Raw genomic sequence first — 18,904 nt, 5'->3', positions numbered from 1 at the left:
ATTTCATCATGACTTATAATGTGTAATGCAAAGAACAGGAAAAAAAATTACATTTAATAATATTTAAAACATATGCTTTGAATGCAACATTTTGTGCAGACTGGCAGTGATCAATCATAATGCATTGTATTTCCTCCATGATTAAATATATGTTTCTATTATGTCAATTATCATAAATGCTGCTCAGTATGTATGGCTGCGTAGGATGATATAATTCTAAGAAAAAGATCATGTATGGTCTTACCTTCTTTGCTGTACTAACTAGGACATATTCGTTCTGCTTGGATGTCTCATTGATCACTACTACAGAAGTCACAGGATGTGTGTCAAGAGCAATATTGACATGAGGTTGAGTTTGATCAGAACGAGAAATCACAACCTGAAAGACAAAAACAAAGATTTTTTAACAACATTGACTGGTTTCTTTATTATTAATCCTGTATTACACTAATCAAACACATGTACTTAAAGTGAAGGAACAGTATTGAAATAATTTTAAAAAATCTTAACGATCGGAATGGGGTACTTTAACTTTTTAACTTTGTTTCCTCTTTTTATATGGAGGAAAATGTCTTGAGAAAGGAAGAAGACTGATGACTTCTAGTAGATTACTTTACTTAGTCTAATTTATTTTCCCCTGGTTCTTGGATCTGGGGTTGAACATTGGGGGCAAATTAGATGCACATAAACATCACACTTCCTAAACTTCATCCAGAGCACTAAAAAAATAGAAAATCTGCATCCCCTTCAAGGTTGTTATTTTCTGAGAAGGAGGCTATAAGGTCATTGTGGCCACTTGTTCCTAAAGAAAACAACTTGATATTGATTGTGCATATTGGCTTGTATTTTTTAATTGCAAGAACCCAAACTAGAGCTAAAGATCATTTCAAAATCATCAAAAAAAAAAAACACTAAAAAGGGTCATCTCATATAAAAAAAAAAAAGATGGGTTCAAGGTTTAATACATTCCAGCATAAATAACAATCAAACAGGTAGAAATATTGCAATATTGAAAAAAATAGTTATGTACCACACTTTCATGGTTGTGGAGTTTCAATGTTCATGCAAAGTTCACTGTGTGAGAGAAAGATGCCATTCTGTTTATGATATTTAGGCTTCATGCTCTGATTCTCACACAGAATGAACACAATATAATTGACCCAAACTACAGTTTAACAAGTTTATCAGGAAACAAATTCTGACATTCCGTTCACATTTGCCCTGAAATATCTAATTACCATAAATACATTCAGTAATGGCTGTGTGTTGTTAACTGGCATAACTCTCCAGTATGAAATATTCATAGTGAAATACCTGACTAATAGTGCAGCTAACAGCTGTACTTCTGTATTTCCCAGACTCAAATTGGACACAAACAATAAGAGCCGCTGAAACAGCTGCAAGGTTTCACATAAAATTAAAAAAAAAAGTGAGCGTGAAAAACTTTTCCCCAAGTTTTAACATAGGAAGGAAGCAAAATTTGTGCTATTTTCCTGACTTCTTTGGCAGCTGCCCCAATAACTATATTACCCATGTGTTTTGTCATATTCACACTGACTAATCATGTAATGAGGCAAACAGGCAGCACGCAGGACCTGGTTAACACTTGATCAGTCAAAACAGCTCGCAATTACCAGTTCAAGGCCTTTCATCAAAAACATCTGTCACAGTCAACAAAAAGAATAATCAGAAAAATATCCATCTATTGTGCTTTTCACAATGGTACAATCCATACTGCCACTCAACAATTGTGTATATGTTTAATATTTTAAACCACTTACTCTCAGTGGAAAAGCTGATAACAAAAGCTAGTACAAATGGCCACAGCTGGTTTTCTTTATGACCCAGGATTTGAGTGCTACTATTAAGAACCTGTAGAACCTAAAAGTTGGAGGGCCAATCACACCACTGTGTATCAAGGCATTTATTTGTGTTGGCAGGTTTTGGTGTCATTCATTGTGAATGACACCTCCAAAATGCATGTGATTGGTGTCCTATGCAGCTTACTCTATTTACACATTTGTTGCTGTGCATTGCAGTCCATTTTTAAACCGGCTGTTTAGTGCACCTCAGTGGACCACAATGTGTGAATTGCAGGACACTGCATTGTGGTGCGAATGGGTCCTTATTCTTAATTTCTTTTTATATTTAACTGCTTGCCAACCTGCCGCAATACACGTACTGTGGATGGGCAGCTTGTACAGGCACCGTAACGTACTTGTACGTTGCTGCGTTCTTCCATGTTCAGGGTGCGCACAAGCCCCCGCCTCTTTGGCTCTGCTGTGCTTGAACACAGTGGGACTTAGGCAGGCAATAAATGGGTTGATTTCTGAATGCATTTTCTTTTAAAATTTGGAAATTTTGTGCGTTTTGTTATCCAAAGGTGCCACCATTGATTTTGAAATTTGACCAACCAAGTCTTCAATTTCACCTCATGTTGTTACAGAAAAGAATTTTCGTAGCTGAGAATCTTCTTTTCTTTCCAGGTCACAGCTCATGCTCATTTCTTTTTTGATTATAATTCTCACATTATTCTCCCATCACTGATGAGAAATTAGTTAGTTTTTCAATAAAATTCCAACATGCCCGGTCTCTCAAATTCGATGGCAGTACAAAAATCGTACAATTTTATGGCCCACTAACGGTGCGAAATTCAAACGAAAATTATTAGTTACAGTTTTCTAATGAACATTCTTTCGAAATTCAACCCATGTATGGCCTGCATAAGTCAGTAGGTCAGTGATTCATGGCCTGGACCAGCCGATCAGCTGGGTCCAATCACAGCCCAGAGCTCTGTGTTGACAAACAACACATGGCTCTGTACAGAGGAAACGATCTCTGAAACAAGGCGATCTTTAGCAAAAAGCAGCATACATTACACATTGTTAGGCACACCCTTTAATTGCCCTTATATGTTACCCTCTTCCCAGCCAGTGCCATTAGTATATTACTAGCACTGATCACAGTATTAGTGTCACTAGTGATGTCAGTGGCAGCTAGTTCCCACAAAGTGTCAGTTAGTGTCAAAATACCCATCACACTATCACGGTTCCACTATAAGTCACAGATCACCATTACTAGTATAAAAATTTTTTTCCAGTAAACTGTACCATTGTTTGTAGACATAACTTTCATGCAAACCATTTAATATACGCTTACTGGGATTTTTTTTTTTTACCGAAGACATGTAGCAGAATACATTTTGGCCTAAATTTATGAAGTACCGTATTTTTCACTCCATAAGACGCACCTGACCATAAAACGCACCTAGATTTTAGAGGAGGAAAACAAGAAAAAAAGAATTCTGCAGCAACGGACTGCAGACATAGTACAGGAAATGACCAGAGACTGCAAGCATAGTACAGGAGAAGACCAGAGACTGCAGACATAGTACAGGAGATGACCAGAGATTGCGGACATAGTACAGGGAATGACCAGAGACTGTGGACATGATTAGACACTGCGGACATGCTACAGATGACCAGAGACTGCGGACACAGTACAGGAGATGATTAGACACTGCGGACATACTTCAGGAGATGACCAGAGACTGCGGACATGCTACAGATGACCAGAGACTGCGGACACAGTACAGGAGATGATTAGACACTGCGGACATACTTCAGGAGATGACCAGAGACTGCGGACATACTACAGGAGATGACCAGAGACTGCGGACATGCTACAGATGACCAGAGACTGCGGACACAGTACAGGAGATGATTAGACACTGCGGACATACTTCAGGAGATGACCAGAGACTGCGGACATACTACAGGAGATGACCAGAGACTGTAGACATAGTACAGGAGATGACCAGAGACTGCGGACATAGTACAGGAGATGACCAGAGACTGCGGACATGCTACAGATGACCAGAGACTGCGGACACAGTACAGGAGATGATTAGACACTGCGGACATACTTCAGGAGATGACCAGAGACTGCGGACATACTACAGGAGATGACCAGAGACTGTAGACCTAGTACAGGAGATGACCAGAGACTGCGGAGATAGTACAGGAGATGACCAGAGACTGCGGACACAGTACAGGAGATGACCAGAGACTGCGGACACAGTACAGGAGATGACCAGAGACTGCGGACATAGTACAGGAGATGACCAGAGAGTGCAGACATAGTACAGGGGACGACCAAAGACTGCGGACACAGTACAGGAGATGACCAGAGACTGCGTACATACTACAGGTGATGATCAGAGACTGCGGACATGGTAAAGGAGATGACCAGAAACTGCGGACATAGTACAGGAGATGACCAGAGACTGCGGACATAGTACAGGAGATGACCAGAGACTGCGGACACAGTACAGGAGATGACCAGAGACTGCGGACACAGTACAGGAGATGACCAGAGGCTGAAGACATAGTACAGGAGATGACCAGAGACTGCGGACACAGTACAGGAGATGACCAGAGACTGCGGACACAGTACAGGAGATGACCAGAGACTGCGGACACAGTACAGGAGATGACCAGAGGCTGAGGACATAGTACAGGAGATGACCAGAGACTGCGGACATAGTACAGGAGATGACCAGAGAATGTGGACACAGTACAGGAGATGACCAGATACTGCAGACATAGTAGAGGAGATGACCAGAGACTGCAGACATAACACAGGTGATGACCAGAGACTGCGGACACAGTACAGGAGATGACCACAGACTGCAGACATAGTACAGGAGATGACCACAGACTGTGGACACAGTACAGGAGATGACCAGAGACTGTGGACATAGTACAGGAGATGACAACAGACTGCAGACATACTATAGGAGATGACCAGAGAGTGCAGCCCTTTGGGGAGGAGGGGGGGTGGGTACCCGAATTTGACAGTTACCTGCTCCCACTTCTGCGCAGTTGTCCTCCCCCCCCTCCTTGTATTCTTCTGGGACATGTGACAGGTCCCACAAGACTACGGGGCCATTCACAAAGCGCAGTGCTTCGCGAGCATGCGCAGTGGGCACCCGGCTGTGAATCCGCAAGCTGTCGCAGCAGGGTGCCCATACTGAAGATGCTGGTGTCAGGGAGAGAAGATGGCTGATGGAAGCAGGACACCACTGGACCGAGGAACAGGTGGGACAGAGGAATGGGTTCTTCTGCACAGTAGGCCGGCCCGATATTCTAACACGGCGGCGGCAATACCGGGCCGGCCGCTCCATATTCGCTCTATAAGACGCTCAGACATTTTCCTCCATTTTTTGGGATGCAAAAAAGTGCGTCTTATGGAGTGAAAAATACGGTAATTCGATTTTTTTGTATTATTGGATATGTTTTATAGCAGAAAGTAAAAAATATATATATTTTTTTGTTTATATAATAAAAAAAATTTAAAACCCAGTGGTGATCAAATACCACCAACAGAAAGCTCTATTTCTGTGAAAAATTATATAAATTTCATCACGGTACAGTTAACAGTTAAAGTAGCGAAGTGCCGAATAACAAAAAATGGCCTGGTCATGAAGGGGGTAAAACCTTCCAGAGCTGAAGTGGTTAAAGTACACATACTCAGCATGTAACAGTGCATATGATGAATAGCAATGTGGTTTAGGTAGAGAAGAATGAATAAATACATACATAGAATGCCTGTGCCACAATACGACCAGAGAAACAGTTGTAAAATAAAATGTTGACGACAAGGCACTAAATGGTCTTACTAATATCATGAATCAGTGTGGAGCTCAGTTTGGAGGAGTGTGTAAGTACATCCCTGTTTGATATGTTTTAAAGTGTTACTAAACCCACAACAGTAAAATCAGTCTGTATATGCAGTAAAGCATGCTTGTTATACTCACTGTGGAGCCTAAAGGGTTAATCCTCTGCATTGTGTAAAAAGGTCATTTGATCCTGTCTTCTCTGCTCCTCCTCTTGTTCAAATGTCCACATCTTATCTCCTGATAAGGCAGACTGAACTGTAGCCATTCTGCACATGCTCAGTTTAGTGTGTATTGCTAGAAAGTTTTTTTTTCTTCTTGGGAGAGTGCATGTGATCAGCACAGGGCCAGTCAGCACTGTCCAGATAGCGGTCAGGGGTTTTGCATTCTCCTAAAGCAGAAAGAAAACTCCTACATGCTTTAACCAGTGTCCGGCTGAACACTGATAGAAGTCACAAGACTGCTCTAACTGCTGATGAGAAAAGGTATTTATCAGTTTATATTTACTAAAATAATTGCATTTCCATGTTCTGTGTACTGTGGGAGACCAGATATAGTGAATGCAGGGTCCTGGCTTTAGTAACACTTTAAATCTGGTAGGGTTGAGCAAGGTAGGGGGCAGCAGTACAGGGGGAGGGAGCATGAAGAATTAGATCTTCATTCTTGCTTCACTCACTAAGTGACACATTTACAAAGCAGTAAATTTGGCATTCTTCAAATCACAGTGTATATTACTAGCACTGATCACTATATTAGTGTCACCGGTGATTCACTGAAAGCAATTCTTCCTATTGCATGTGTTTTAAACTTCAGGGATTGAGTCAAAGCTTGAATGCCTGATGGATGCCACATTCACTAATTTATAAATATGTCCCTAAATATGTCATTACAATTAGGTTGATTTATAAAAGGAGTAGAGAAGGTTAGATTTACAAAGTCAATGTTCACATAATTAGAGGATGGAGGTGAACCCAGCCCCACATTATTCACTAACTTACCGTATTTTTCGCACCATAAGACGCACTTTTTTCCCCCCCAAAAAGGGGGGAAAATGTCAGTGCGTCTTATGGAGCGAATATAAAGCGGCCGGTCCGGTATTTTTGCACCACCATGTCAGAATACCGGGCCGGCCGCTCAGCTGTTGTCTCCTGCAGGGCCTTACCTGTTCATCGCTCCAGCGCTGCACAGTCTTCCCGCGCTGGCTTCTGTGACAGCCGGGTGCCCACTGCGCATGTGCTGCGCTTTGTGAATGATCCGGTGTCTTCTGGGACACATGAAGGGTCCCAGAAGGCGCCGGGCCATTCACAAAGCGAAGTGCTTCTCGCACCTGCGCAGTGGGCACCCGGCTGTCACAGAAGCCGGCCCGGGAAGAAGAGGAAAGGCAACTCCGCGGAAGTGGGAGCGGGTACCTGTCAAATTCAGGTAACCGCTCCCCCTCCCTTCCCAAAGGTCAGCAGTCTCTGGTCATCCCCTGCACTGTCTGCAGTCTCTGGACATCCCCTGCACTGTCTGCAGTCTCTGGACATTCCCTGTACTGTCTGCAGTCTCTGGTCATTCCCTGCACTGTCCGCAGTCTCTGGTCATTCAATGCACTGTGTCCGCAGTCTCTGGTCATTCCCTGCACTGTGTCCGCAGTCTCTGGTCATTCCCTGCACTGTGTCCGCAGTCTCTGGTCATTCCCTGCACTGTGTCCGCAGTCTCTGGTCATTCCCTGCACTGTGTCCGCAGTCTCTGGTCATCCCCTGCACTGTCCGCAGTCTCTGGTCATTCCCTGCACTGTGTCCGCAGTCTCTGGTCATTCCCTGCACTGTCCGCAGTCTCTGGTCATTCCCTGCACTGTCCGCAGTCTCTGGTCATTCCCTGTACTGTGTCCGCAGTCTCTGGTCATCCCTGTACTGTGTCCGCAGTCTCTGGTCATCTCCTGCACTGTGTCCGCAGTCTCTGGTCATCCCCTGTACTGTGTCTGCAGTCTCTGGTCATCTCCTGCACTGTGTCCGCAGTCTCTGGTCATTCCCTGTACTGTGTCCGCAGTCTCTGGTCATCTGCACTATGTCCGCAGTCTCTGGTCATCTCCTGTACTATGTCCGCAGTCTCTGGTCATCTCCTGTACTATGTCCGCAGTCTCTGGTCATCTCCTGCACTGTGTCCGCAGTCTCTGGTCATCTCCTGCACTGTTTCTGCAGTCTCTGGTCATCTCCTGTACTGTGTCCGCAGTCTCTGGTCATCTCCTGTACTGTGTCCGCAGTCTCTGGTCATCTCCTGTACTGTGTCCGCAGTCTCTGGTCATCTCCTGTACTGTTTCTGCAGTCTCTGGTCATCTCCTGTACTGTGTCCGCAGTCTCTGGTCATCTCCTGTACTGTGTCTGCAGTCTCTGGTCATCTCCTGCACTATTTCTGCAGTCTCTGGTCATCTACTGTACTGTGTCCGCAGTCTCTGGTCATCTCCTGTACTGTGTCCGCAGTCTCTGGTCATCTCCTGTACTGTGTCCGCAGTCTCTGGTCATCTCCTGTACTGTGTCCGCAGTCTCTGGTCATCCCCTGTACTGTGTCCGCAGTCTCTGGTCATCTCCTGTACTGTGTCCGCAGTCTCTGGTCATCTCCTGTACTGTGTCCGCAGTCTCTGGTCATCCCCTGTACTGTGTCTGCAGTCCATTGGTTCAGAATATTTTTTTTTCTTGTTTTTCACCTCTAAAACCTAGGTGCGTCTTATGGTCAGGTGCGTCTTATGGAGCGAAAAATACGGTAAGTGAATGTTCAATTTGCAAAATTAAGCTTTTTTACTCTTTTAGTAAATAAACCTCAGAAAGTCGGAAGCAAATGATGGAGCAATTACAGAACTGCAATTTTAGGTGTCCGTTTATGAACCAGCGGTAATAGATCGCTGCTCAGTTCTCCGGCATTCTCGGAGAACACAGTTCTCCTGTGAATGCAGTTTATGAAGCAGTTCTCCGAACGAAGGGAGAGCGGTCTCCAAATGCTGGAGAACGGTATACAAACTCTGGAAAACGGCTGATTTTACTATAATCTCGCGAGATTACAGTAAAAGATCAGTTTACTAAACAGAGGTAAATTATCTCTGCTTAGTTTTCGGTCCCTCTGATTCTCCAGCTCTGGGCTGGAGAATCTGGAGGGAGAACATAGATCTCCAGCGAAGGGCTGACATGATCTCCTGAGTGTCATAAACTGTGAATGACCAGAGAATAGCTGAGATCCGTTAAATCGCAGCTATTCTCTGTGTCATAAACGGACACCTATATGTGAGGATGGCCAGGCCTTGTTTCTGCCTATGCTTGGCTAAAACCGGATATAGATTAATGAGAAAACTGTTTGTAATTTTGTTGCATGTTTTACATTGCTGTTACTTTCTTATTCAATTGTTATCATACTACAGGAAGCCATTCAGAATTGTAAACTGAAACTGAAATGAGAAACATCTCATGTTAAAAGGCATAATTTTTACATATTTAAAGTGTTACTAAAGGCTAACTATAACTATTCTTAAAAATGCTCCCCCACCTCCAACCTATACTGCATACCTTGTATAGATAAGATCTCTATACTCATTTTTTAAATCCAATTTGATCACATGATTCAGCAGCTCCAGCTCCTCTTTGCAATGAATTGCTCTACAACAGCTGTGAATTCCTGGAGTTGTGACCTCACCCATGGCCCATACTGGTTGGTGCTCCCTCCTCTCCCCTGCAGCAGCTCCTCACTGACACAGGGAAGTCGAAGTTGCTGGATCTTGTGGCCAGGCCGGATTAAAAAAGGTAAGTTTAGATATTTTTTTACAGGATATACAGGTTAGGTAGGGGAAGGGAATGCTTTTAAGAAAAGTTATAGTTAGCCTTATCTTCCACTTTAAGAATGTAGAACTAAATCCATGTATAATACAAGTGTGAACAAGCTGCAGTCTTGTTGCTCCTTGAAGATAGGTGTTGAGGTGTATATATTGGTGTATAAAATATGGTAATTCCCACTTGTTTATACCTGTTACATTATTATGAGCACTATCCTCTTTCATATATGCATCATTTGAATATTGTCTGTATCAGAAGGCTGTCATTTTTACAAATGAAACAATCCACAGATTCCATTTTTTTTACAGAAACAAATGAAGCGCTATCTTACCTGCATGAAGCGTCCTCCAGATGTGCCTAGATTGGCTATGGTGAGGCTGCCTTGAGTGAAGACTGAGATGGATGTCAACAACACGTTATTAAACTGACCCATGAACAGGTCAAGACGTTTTAGCGGGCTAGAAACTTCAACACGATGTTCATCAATTGGAGAAGAACACTGGGAGGCATTCCGCAGATATGTCTGGAAATGTAACACTTAAAATCAGCAATCAAGACACAACATGACACGAATCTTAGAGATGCACTTAAGCTCAGATTAACATGGCAAAATAATGTCAACAGAGCTACAACATTGCAAACATGTATATGACAGGTTGGTACAAAACAAAAGACCTATTGTGCACATTACTAACAGGGTAAATCATGTACAGTTAGTATATAATATTGCTGTGATAGATTGCTCCTGATTGGTTCTAGAAAGCAAGCACTTTGAACATGATTTGTTGCCAATTTTTATGGTAAGACTTTTATGCAAACCATCCCAATTAACCACTTGCCTACCAGGCACTTATACCCCCTTATTTACCAGGCCAATTTTCAGCTTTCAGCGCTGCCGCACTTTAATTGACAATTGCGCGGTCATGCAACATTGTACCCATATGAAATTTTGATCATTTTTTTCTCACAAATAGAGCTGTCTTTTGGTGGTATTTAATCGCCACTGGGCGCTTTACTTTTTGCGCTATAAATAAAAAAAGTGCAAAAAATTTGAAAAAAAAAAAATTTCTTTGTTTCTATTATAAAATTTTTCAAACAGGTAATTTTTCTCCTTCACTGATGTGCGTTGATGAGGCAGCACTGATGGGCACTGATAGGCAGCACTAAAGGGCACTGATAGGCAGTACTAATGAGGTGGCACGGATAGGCGGCACTGATAGGCATCACTAATGAGGTGTCACGGATAGGCGGCACTAATATGCAGCACTGATAGGCGGCACTGATAGGTGACACTGATGATGGGTACTGATAGATGGCACTGACTGGCATCACTGCTGGGCACTGACTGGCGGCCCTGACTGGCACAACCGCTGGACACTGACTGGTGGCACTGACTGGCAGCACTGCTGGGCTGCACTGGTGGGTGGCACTGGTGGGCAGCACTGGTGGGTGGGCACAGGTGGGTGCACTGCTGGGCACAGGTGGGTGATCTGCTGGGCACAGGTGGGCGGAGCTAGTGGGCGCACTGCTGGGCACAGGTGGGCGGAACTTGCGGGTGCCACTGCTGGGCACCGATCATCAGGGCACTGATCATCAGTGCCCTGATGATCGGTGCCGATCCTCGCTCTGACAACTGCCGGTTCTCGGCAGTACTTTCCTCACGATCTGACAGCGTGAGGAAAGTGCAGCCGAGAACCGGCACTTGCATTTCCCTCTGATCAGCGTGTCATTGGACACCGCTGATCACGTGGTAAAAGGCCGCTGTGATTGGCCTTTTACCACATCACGTGATCAGTTGTGTCCGTAGGACACAGCGATCACGGAGATCGCCGGGTGCGCGCCCCCTGGGGCGCGCACGAGAGCGTGTTCTGGGAGGACGTCATATGACATCCACTCAGAACTGGCCGGCCGCAGTGCAGCCGTCATTCGGCTATCTGCGGTCGGCAACAAGTTAACCACTTCAAGTCCGGACACTTTTACCCCCTTCCAGTCCAGTCCAATTTTCAGCTTTCAGCGCTATCACACTTTGAATGACAATTGCACGGTCATGCAACACTGTACCCATATGAATTTTCTAGCATTTTTTTGAGTCAGATAAAACTTTATTTTGGTGGTATTTATTCACCACATTTATTTTTTTTGCTATATAAATGAAAAAGTCCAAAAATGTGGAAAAAAAAGTGTTTTTCTTATAAAGTTTTGCAAATTTATAATCTTTCTTAAAAGATCTTGGACAAAATGTATTCAGTTATCTTTTTAGTAAAAAAAAAAATAACCCAAATTAGTTTATAACCAAAAATTATAATTTTTAAAATTTGTTTTTTAAATTTTTGGATTTTTTTATATTATTATTATTGGGTTTTTTTTGTTTTTTTTTACATACTGTCACCCTAGCAGTACAGTGTCACCATAATGACACTGTACTACTTGTGGAGGGTGATGAATATTTTTTTTTTTTTTACACTGATTGCTTTTACACCCATAAAGGCCGTAAAAGCAATCATTTCTCCTTCTCTCTGGCTGCATTCTTGCAGCCATTGAGAAATACTGTGAGCTGTGATTGGTCACAGCTTGTCACATGGTACAAGGCTGTTGTGAATAGCTTTGTACCATGTGATCTCTGTGCTCATTCACAGATTTCACATGTAGTGAGCAATGATGTCAGAAGTGACATCTTGCTTACTAATCTTCATGTGATCACTGATTGGCCAATCAGTGATCACATGATTGGGATCTCACACAGAGTTCCCGTATAACGATCGGTGTTCCACTGTGACCGGAGGACACAGCGGGCACTGGATCACAGTGCAGCACGCTCCCAGGGAGCGCGCACAGGTGGGGAGCTGGAGGCCGTTTATAAACGACCACCTGACCCTGCACTGCTCCTGTTCGGCTGTTTATATACATAGGCCGGACGGGAAGTGGTTAAGGCCTAATTCCAGACAGTAAATTTTGTTTTTGTTGTGCATAAAGCAGGGAAGCGTTAGCATTTCTGTTAGGTAATTTTCCTGTAAATTATCCCACTTGAGACATTTTTGTTTTATGTCCCATCTCTGTCCTGAGAATTTTATGAAAAATTACTCCTCTGGCATTTTTGTACATGCTGATTTTAATCCTATGTAAGTGCAATTCCCCAATACATTTTTAATACTGGTGGTTTTACATTATGTGGAGCATTTCTCTATTGCATGTGCTTTATTGCGAGTTCTGGCTATACTGATTTATACTGAAGGGTCTGGAGCCATTACCTATGAATCGTTTTGGATGACTCCTTGCTACACTTTTGGAATGCTGTGAGGACCATTCATATCCATGATGTTACCAATATGACATTAAAGAGCATTGATTGACCACTCTTAGTAAGTGGTCACAACCCTTCTGGTAAGCCTTGCATACAAGTGGATGGTGTCACACTGGTTATATGAAGTTCTCTGGTTTCATCACAGCACGTGCGACTGATCTAATTTGACTTTATTAGAGACTTTCACACGGTATCATTATAATTTATTATGTAAAATTCCTATTAGTAAGATTTAGGATTTTACTGGTTGAGCTCTGCGCTATTTGTTTTACACTACTTTGACATATCTAGTATCGCGGTATTGTGTACAACTGCTATTAGGTTGCAATATTGGCACTTTTTTCTGAGCACAGATTTTTTTGTTGTTGATATTTTAAGCATAAAGTTTTGTCTTTACAGGCAGATCTAATTTTTAAGTTTTTATTCTCAAAAACAAAGCCATTTTATATTTTTAATTCTACACTTTAAATGGGAACAGTAGTCTTTTTAAAAACATTTTAATATATACATCAGAAAGTGAACAGATTTATATTAATAATCTGGCCAACTCACCTTGGCCTTCATACATGCTGATTACATATGCAGGTTCTGCTTCCCGATTTCATAACAAGTCTAGCAAATAGAGTCCACCTCACTGAAAACAGGCAATGCAGTCTCTAACTAAGTAAAATGCCCACAATGTTCTTGCTATCCAAAGACCACATACTGTTTGCCCAGGCTTTATGTCAAAGTAATAAGATGACATGTTAAGTATAAACTTCACTGATATATCCCCCTAAAGTGTATTTGAAGCCACTAGTTTTTAACTTTCAGAGTAATAAACATGCATTTTTAAGCAGATTGGTATCTTAAAAGAAATGTTTTCATAGTAAATGTAATTTGAAAGTTGGACTTCTCATGCACCCTGCTAGACAATGCTGAAGGGAGTAGGAGGGTCTGAGCAGACAATTTACATGAGTAACCTAAAAACAGATTGAGCAATGTGCTGGCAATCTAAAGGTGTGTGGGTGGTGCTAAACATGGCTATTCAGTTATAGGGCAATTAACAATGCCAGCATCCAAGCAGCTACAGTAGCAGCAAGACTGCAGTGATTGTGAAGTGTGTTGTCATCCTGTCAAAGGAAGGTCCTATTCAAAGATTCTACTGGCCAAATCAACAGGTATTTACCAAATGTAACAGGGGATACCTAAAAACACAGAGAGCCTCGTCCTTCTGGTATAGGCAGCACATATCACTTATGTTTTTTTATAGCTTGACCACAGTTCCAATATAACCTGTTTTATTTGAAACGATTTCTAAGTATAATTGGTATTATTTTTATTCCTGGGAGTTAAAGTTGGGAGTTTTCCACAGTTGTAGAAAGAGTTCTAATAAAAAGTTCTACCATAAATCATGGAAGAAACGCTGTATTTGCAGGAGTTATAAATATTAAAACAGGTATATTTTTGCAATGTGATGATTCATTCTAGCATCACCTTCTCCTCAACCTAATCAAGGGCTGTGCAGTTATTTCTGAGGCTAAAAATAAGTAAATGTCTGTACTATTTCTACTGCAATACAGTTCATTCTATTTTCAGGTGTTTAATATAATTTTGCAGGCACGTCTTATATAATCTCCACTAATGTCCTTATTTGATTCCTCGCAGACTAGCTACTAATATAGTCTACAGAGCTCATTTAAATTCTATGGCAGTGTATTGCGCTTCAGACTGCTTCTCTGTGAGCATGTTAACTGCCCAGTAAAACTCAATAGGAATCTATTAATTGGTAATGTGGTTAGTATTGATGATATCCTTTCATTTCAGAAAGATGATACACAACGTATTTAGACATCCCATGAGCATGAACATCAATATCTAAAAAGTCAGTAATTTTTTTTTTTTTTACCTTGCCACTTTCTTTGTCTGTGTTATATAATGTTATTTTATTTGTACTTTAGTTTGTTTAAGTGGTCAGTGTGATGTCTCTTTTAAAGGGATTTTTTCCTTCCAGCTAAAAAGAGGTAAACTTCTTCAACTGGTAGGCAGTGGTATGATGTGAAGGTCACCAATCTCATAGATCAGCAACCAGCTTTCAGGTTACTAAAGCATTAGAAGCTGCTCCTCTTACTGTGATTCTAAATGAAGATACCATAGTTTCCTTTGGAAGTTTCCAAGGCTCAGTCAGTGAGCCTTTATTTGAAACCAAAGAAACCAAGTAGCTCCATCTGCATATAAATGTAAAGGGATTTCCATTTTCTAGCTATAAGGGGAAACTCTTTTAATAGTAAGGAGTTCACAAGCATATTAAAAAAAGAGCTTCAGCCAATTTTTTAGAAAGTCTAAAATGTAAAAAAAAGATACGTCTTGGGAGTTGTATGTTTACTTTAAATATTGATGTAATTTATTTAATGTTTACACTTTAATTCAGGCCAGATAGTAAGCTGTGCTGTTTGTCTGCTTGTCTTCTCCCCTTGTCCATTCACAGAACACATTGTGTTCTGTGAACCAATCACAGAATACAAAGCATTCTGTGAATAGGAAAGGGGAGAGGAGATGAATTAACAACACTGCAGTTTCTCTGTCTGAGAGTCACAGCCTGCCAGAAGTATAGAGCTATACTATCTGGCCTTAATGAAATTGTAAATCCCTTCTAACATTCTGCTTAAACTTTGTGATTTGTATAGTACTGCTTGGACTTTGAAGAAGGGGACATACCCCGAAAGCTTGTCCTCAAAATTGTATGTTAGTGCAAATAAAAAAAGTATCACGGACAGTACTCAATTGTTTCTGTCGCAAATGCACTAATACAGCTACAATCACCTCAAGCAAAATGGAAGATACTGCATATAGCCGCATAAAGAAGCAGTTAACCAACCTAATCACAAAGGAAACACAGATCAACAGTGATATTTTCTTTCTCTCAAGATGCAAAAAGAGGAATCTCATACCACAAGGCCTCCGGATTAAAAATCCTTGCGTAAATACAATCAACTCTCCTTATGCAGAAGGACTTTGCAGACGCACCAGTGAGAGATTAAGGAATCACCTCATTCACAAACTGTATGGAAAAAGGGTAACTATCAGGATACAAAAGCAGTCTTTGTTTGAAACCCTAACATCATTGGACCCTACCAACATTAACCAAATCAAGAATGAATTGGAAACTTTACAAAGACAAACACAAAAACTTGCCATGAATGGGAAACAAAAAAAACTTCAGAAGCTGCACCAAGAGCAGACCTTTTGGATACAACCTAAACATAAAAGCAACCCAATATCTATACCTCTTACCATCAGTGACCTGGAATCTAATCGGGAATCCCAAGGGATCCCTTGTGTAAATGCTGACCCAACTGAAAATGTGGATATAACAGAGGAACATGGAATCATCAACTTGTCAAATCATAAACTTTCCGAACCAGAATTAACTATCCTCTCCAAAGGCCTTACATTCTGCTCAACCACCAAATTGGATCATTTACAAGTATTGTCAGATATGGAGGATTTCTTCAGGAGACTAAGGCTCAAAGAATATTTCCACAATAATGAAAGGAATCCTAGGACAATGGAGTGCTACACAAAGAAAAAGAACAGCTGCTTCACACCTCCACAAGGACGCAACCCCAAACTGGACACCTATATTGATAGCTTTAGATTGCGAGCTACATCCTTGATATCCACCCAGCAAAAGAAAATTCTGTACAATCTTTCACCACTAAAGCGAAGGGCTATACACGATTTGCGCAACAATCAGGCCATCACCATCAAACCAAAGGGGGAGCAGTTGTTGTGATGGATACAGACAAATACAGTTGTGTCCAAAATTATTCAACCCCCACTGAAATTGAGTGTTTTGGCCAGTTTGACATTGCTTTTGATCATTCAGTCATCTTGCTTACATTTACATTAAAGAGGCACTTGTAGGTCAGACAAATATAACATAACAGTTATAATGAAATAACCACAAATGTCTTTTCTGTGCTCACAGCATTATCAGTTTTATTCAACCCCCAAGTGACATTCAATCTTAGTACTTAGTACAGCATCCTTTTACAGTTATAACAGCTTTTAAACGTGAAGCATAGCTTGACACAAGTGTCTTGCAGCGATCTACGGGTATCTTCGCCCATTCTTCATGGGCAAAGGCCTCCAGTTCAGTCACATTCTTAGGCTTGCGCACTGCAACTGCTTTCTTTAAGTCCCACCAGAGGTTCTCAATCGGATTTAAGTCTGGTGACTGCGATGGCCACTCCAAAATGTTCCAGCCTTTCCTCTGCAACCATGCTCTAGTGGACTTGGAGGTATGCTTGGGATCATTGTCCTGTTGAAAGGTCCAACGTCTCCCAAGCCTCAGGTGTGTGACGGACTGCATCACGTTTCCATCCAATATCTCCTGGTACTGAAGAGAATTCATGGTACCTTGCACACGCTGAAGCTTCCCTGTACCTGCAGAAGCAAAACAGCCCCAAAGCATGATTGACCCTCCACCATGCTTCACAGTAGGCAAGGTGTTCTTTTCATCATAGGCCTTGTTCTTCCTCCTCCAAACATAGCGTTGATCCATGGGCCCAAACAGTTCTAATTTTGTTTCATCAGTCCACAGAACACTATCCCACAACTTTTGTGGTTTGTCCACATGGCTTTTGGCATACTGCAGTCGACTCTTCTTATTCTTTGGAGACAGCAAGGGGGTACGCCTGGGAGTTCTGGCACGGAGGCCTTCATTACGCAGTGTGCGTCTTATTGTCTGGGCTGAAACTTCTGTACCCACATCTGACAAATCTTTTCTCAGTTCCTCAGCAGTCACACGGGGACTTCTCTCCACTCTACGCTTCAGGTAGCGCACAGCAGTCGAAGTCAGCATCTTCTTTCTGCCACGACCAGGTAGCGTTTCAACAGTGCCCTTTGCCTTGAATTTGCGAATGATGCTTCCTAAGGTGTCTCTTGGTATGTTTAACATGTTTGCAATCTTCTTATAGCCATTGCCCTTCCTGTGAAGAGAAATCACCTCTTCTCTTGTCTTCCTGGACCATTCTCTTGCCTTCACCATGTTTGTAACCACACCAGTAAATGTCTAGAAGGAGCTGAGTATCACAGTCATTTTAAAGCTGCCTAATTGGTGCTTATTATGCTTGATTGCTGCTCGGTGACATCCACAGGTGTTTTCAATACCTGATGGAAAGCACCTGTATGAACCTCTGTTCTTCAGAGTGGTAGTCTTTAAGGGGTTGAATAATTGTGGCAATGAAGAAACCACATAAGAACCATTTACTACTGTATTACATAAACAATTGATGTCATTTTAGTTGCATTTGGGTAGTTACAACGTCCTTGTAGGATTTGATTCTGAATACAATTCCAAATGTACACTATAGTCCCTAAACCCCTTTACAGCATTGGGGGTTGAATAATTTTGGACACAACTGTACATACAAGAAGGCCAGAGGCAGCTGAAAAATGCCATTTACTATAAAAAACTGGATTATGATCCAACCCAGGACTTTACAAAGCAATTAAAAGGTCTCATTAAAACACTTCCAGCCCACCTACATTCAGAACTTATAAATGCGATTCCGGATCATCCAGAAATCGGGGACTTCTACATGCTGCCCAAAGTCCACAAGCCAGGAAATCCAGGCAGACCCTTCATAACAGGTATAAATATACTCACCGAACAAATCTCAGGCTTTGTAGAAAAATTTTTAAAACCGTTAGTCATGAATACTGCTAGTTTCCTGCAAGACACAACTGACTTTCTGAACAAGATCAACAACATCCAGCAATTACCATCTAATACACTTCTAGTGACTATGGATGTAGTATCCCTGTATAGTAATATCCCTCACAAGGATGGATTAGCTGCATGTCACAGATCCTTATCATCCTCACCAAACAACAAATACACTGCTGAGGATGTTACACAGCTCATTGAATTCATACTTACACACAACTACTTTGCTTTCAATAAGGACATCTATCTTCAATGTATGGGTACTGCGATGGGAAGTAAAATGGCACCCCAATATGCAAATTTATTTATGGCTAACATGGAGGAACAATTCCTGAACAGCATGGAACAAAAACCATACAGATACTTTCGCTATATTGATGATATTTTCATCATATGGACAGAAGGTGAAGAAA

At 41.9% G+C, this 18,904-nt stretch overlaps 1 protein-coding gene across 1 annotated transcript in view; it reads right to left on the bottom strand.

Annotated features, from left to right (window-relative positions):
• Positions 1-18,904, bottom strand: part of MET (MET proto-oncogene, receptor tyrosine kinase) — a 215,901-nt gene that overhangs the window by 103,294 nt on the left and 93,703 nt on the right. The window contains exons 3-4 of the mRNA XM_089672085.1: positions 9,809-10,000; positions 245-379 (exon numbers count right to left, since the gene is read on the bottom strand). Of these exons, the coding sequence (XP_089528211.1) occupies positions 245-379; positions 9,809-10,000 (327 nt within the window). The remainder of the gene's footprint in view (positions 1-244; positions 380-9,808; positions 10,001-18,904) is intronic.

This window comes from Staurois parvus, unplaced genomic scaffold (assembly GCF_062004578.1).
Source record: "Staurois parvus isolate SC_StPar_1 unplaced genomic scaffold, SC_StPar_1.0 ptg000120l, whole genome shotgun sequence".
Classification (NCBI taxonomy): domain Eukaryota; kingdom Metazoa; phylum Chordata; class Amphibia; order Anura; family Ranidae; genus Staurois; species Staurois parvus.
The sequence above is the reverse complement of the archived record's forward strand: the minus strand, read 5'-3'. Positions and strand labels throughout refer to the sequence as shown.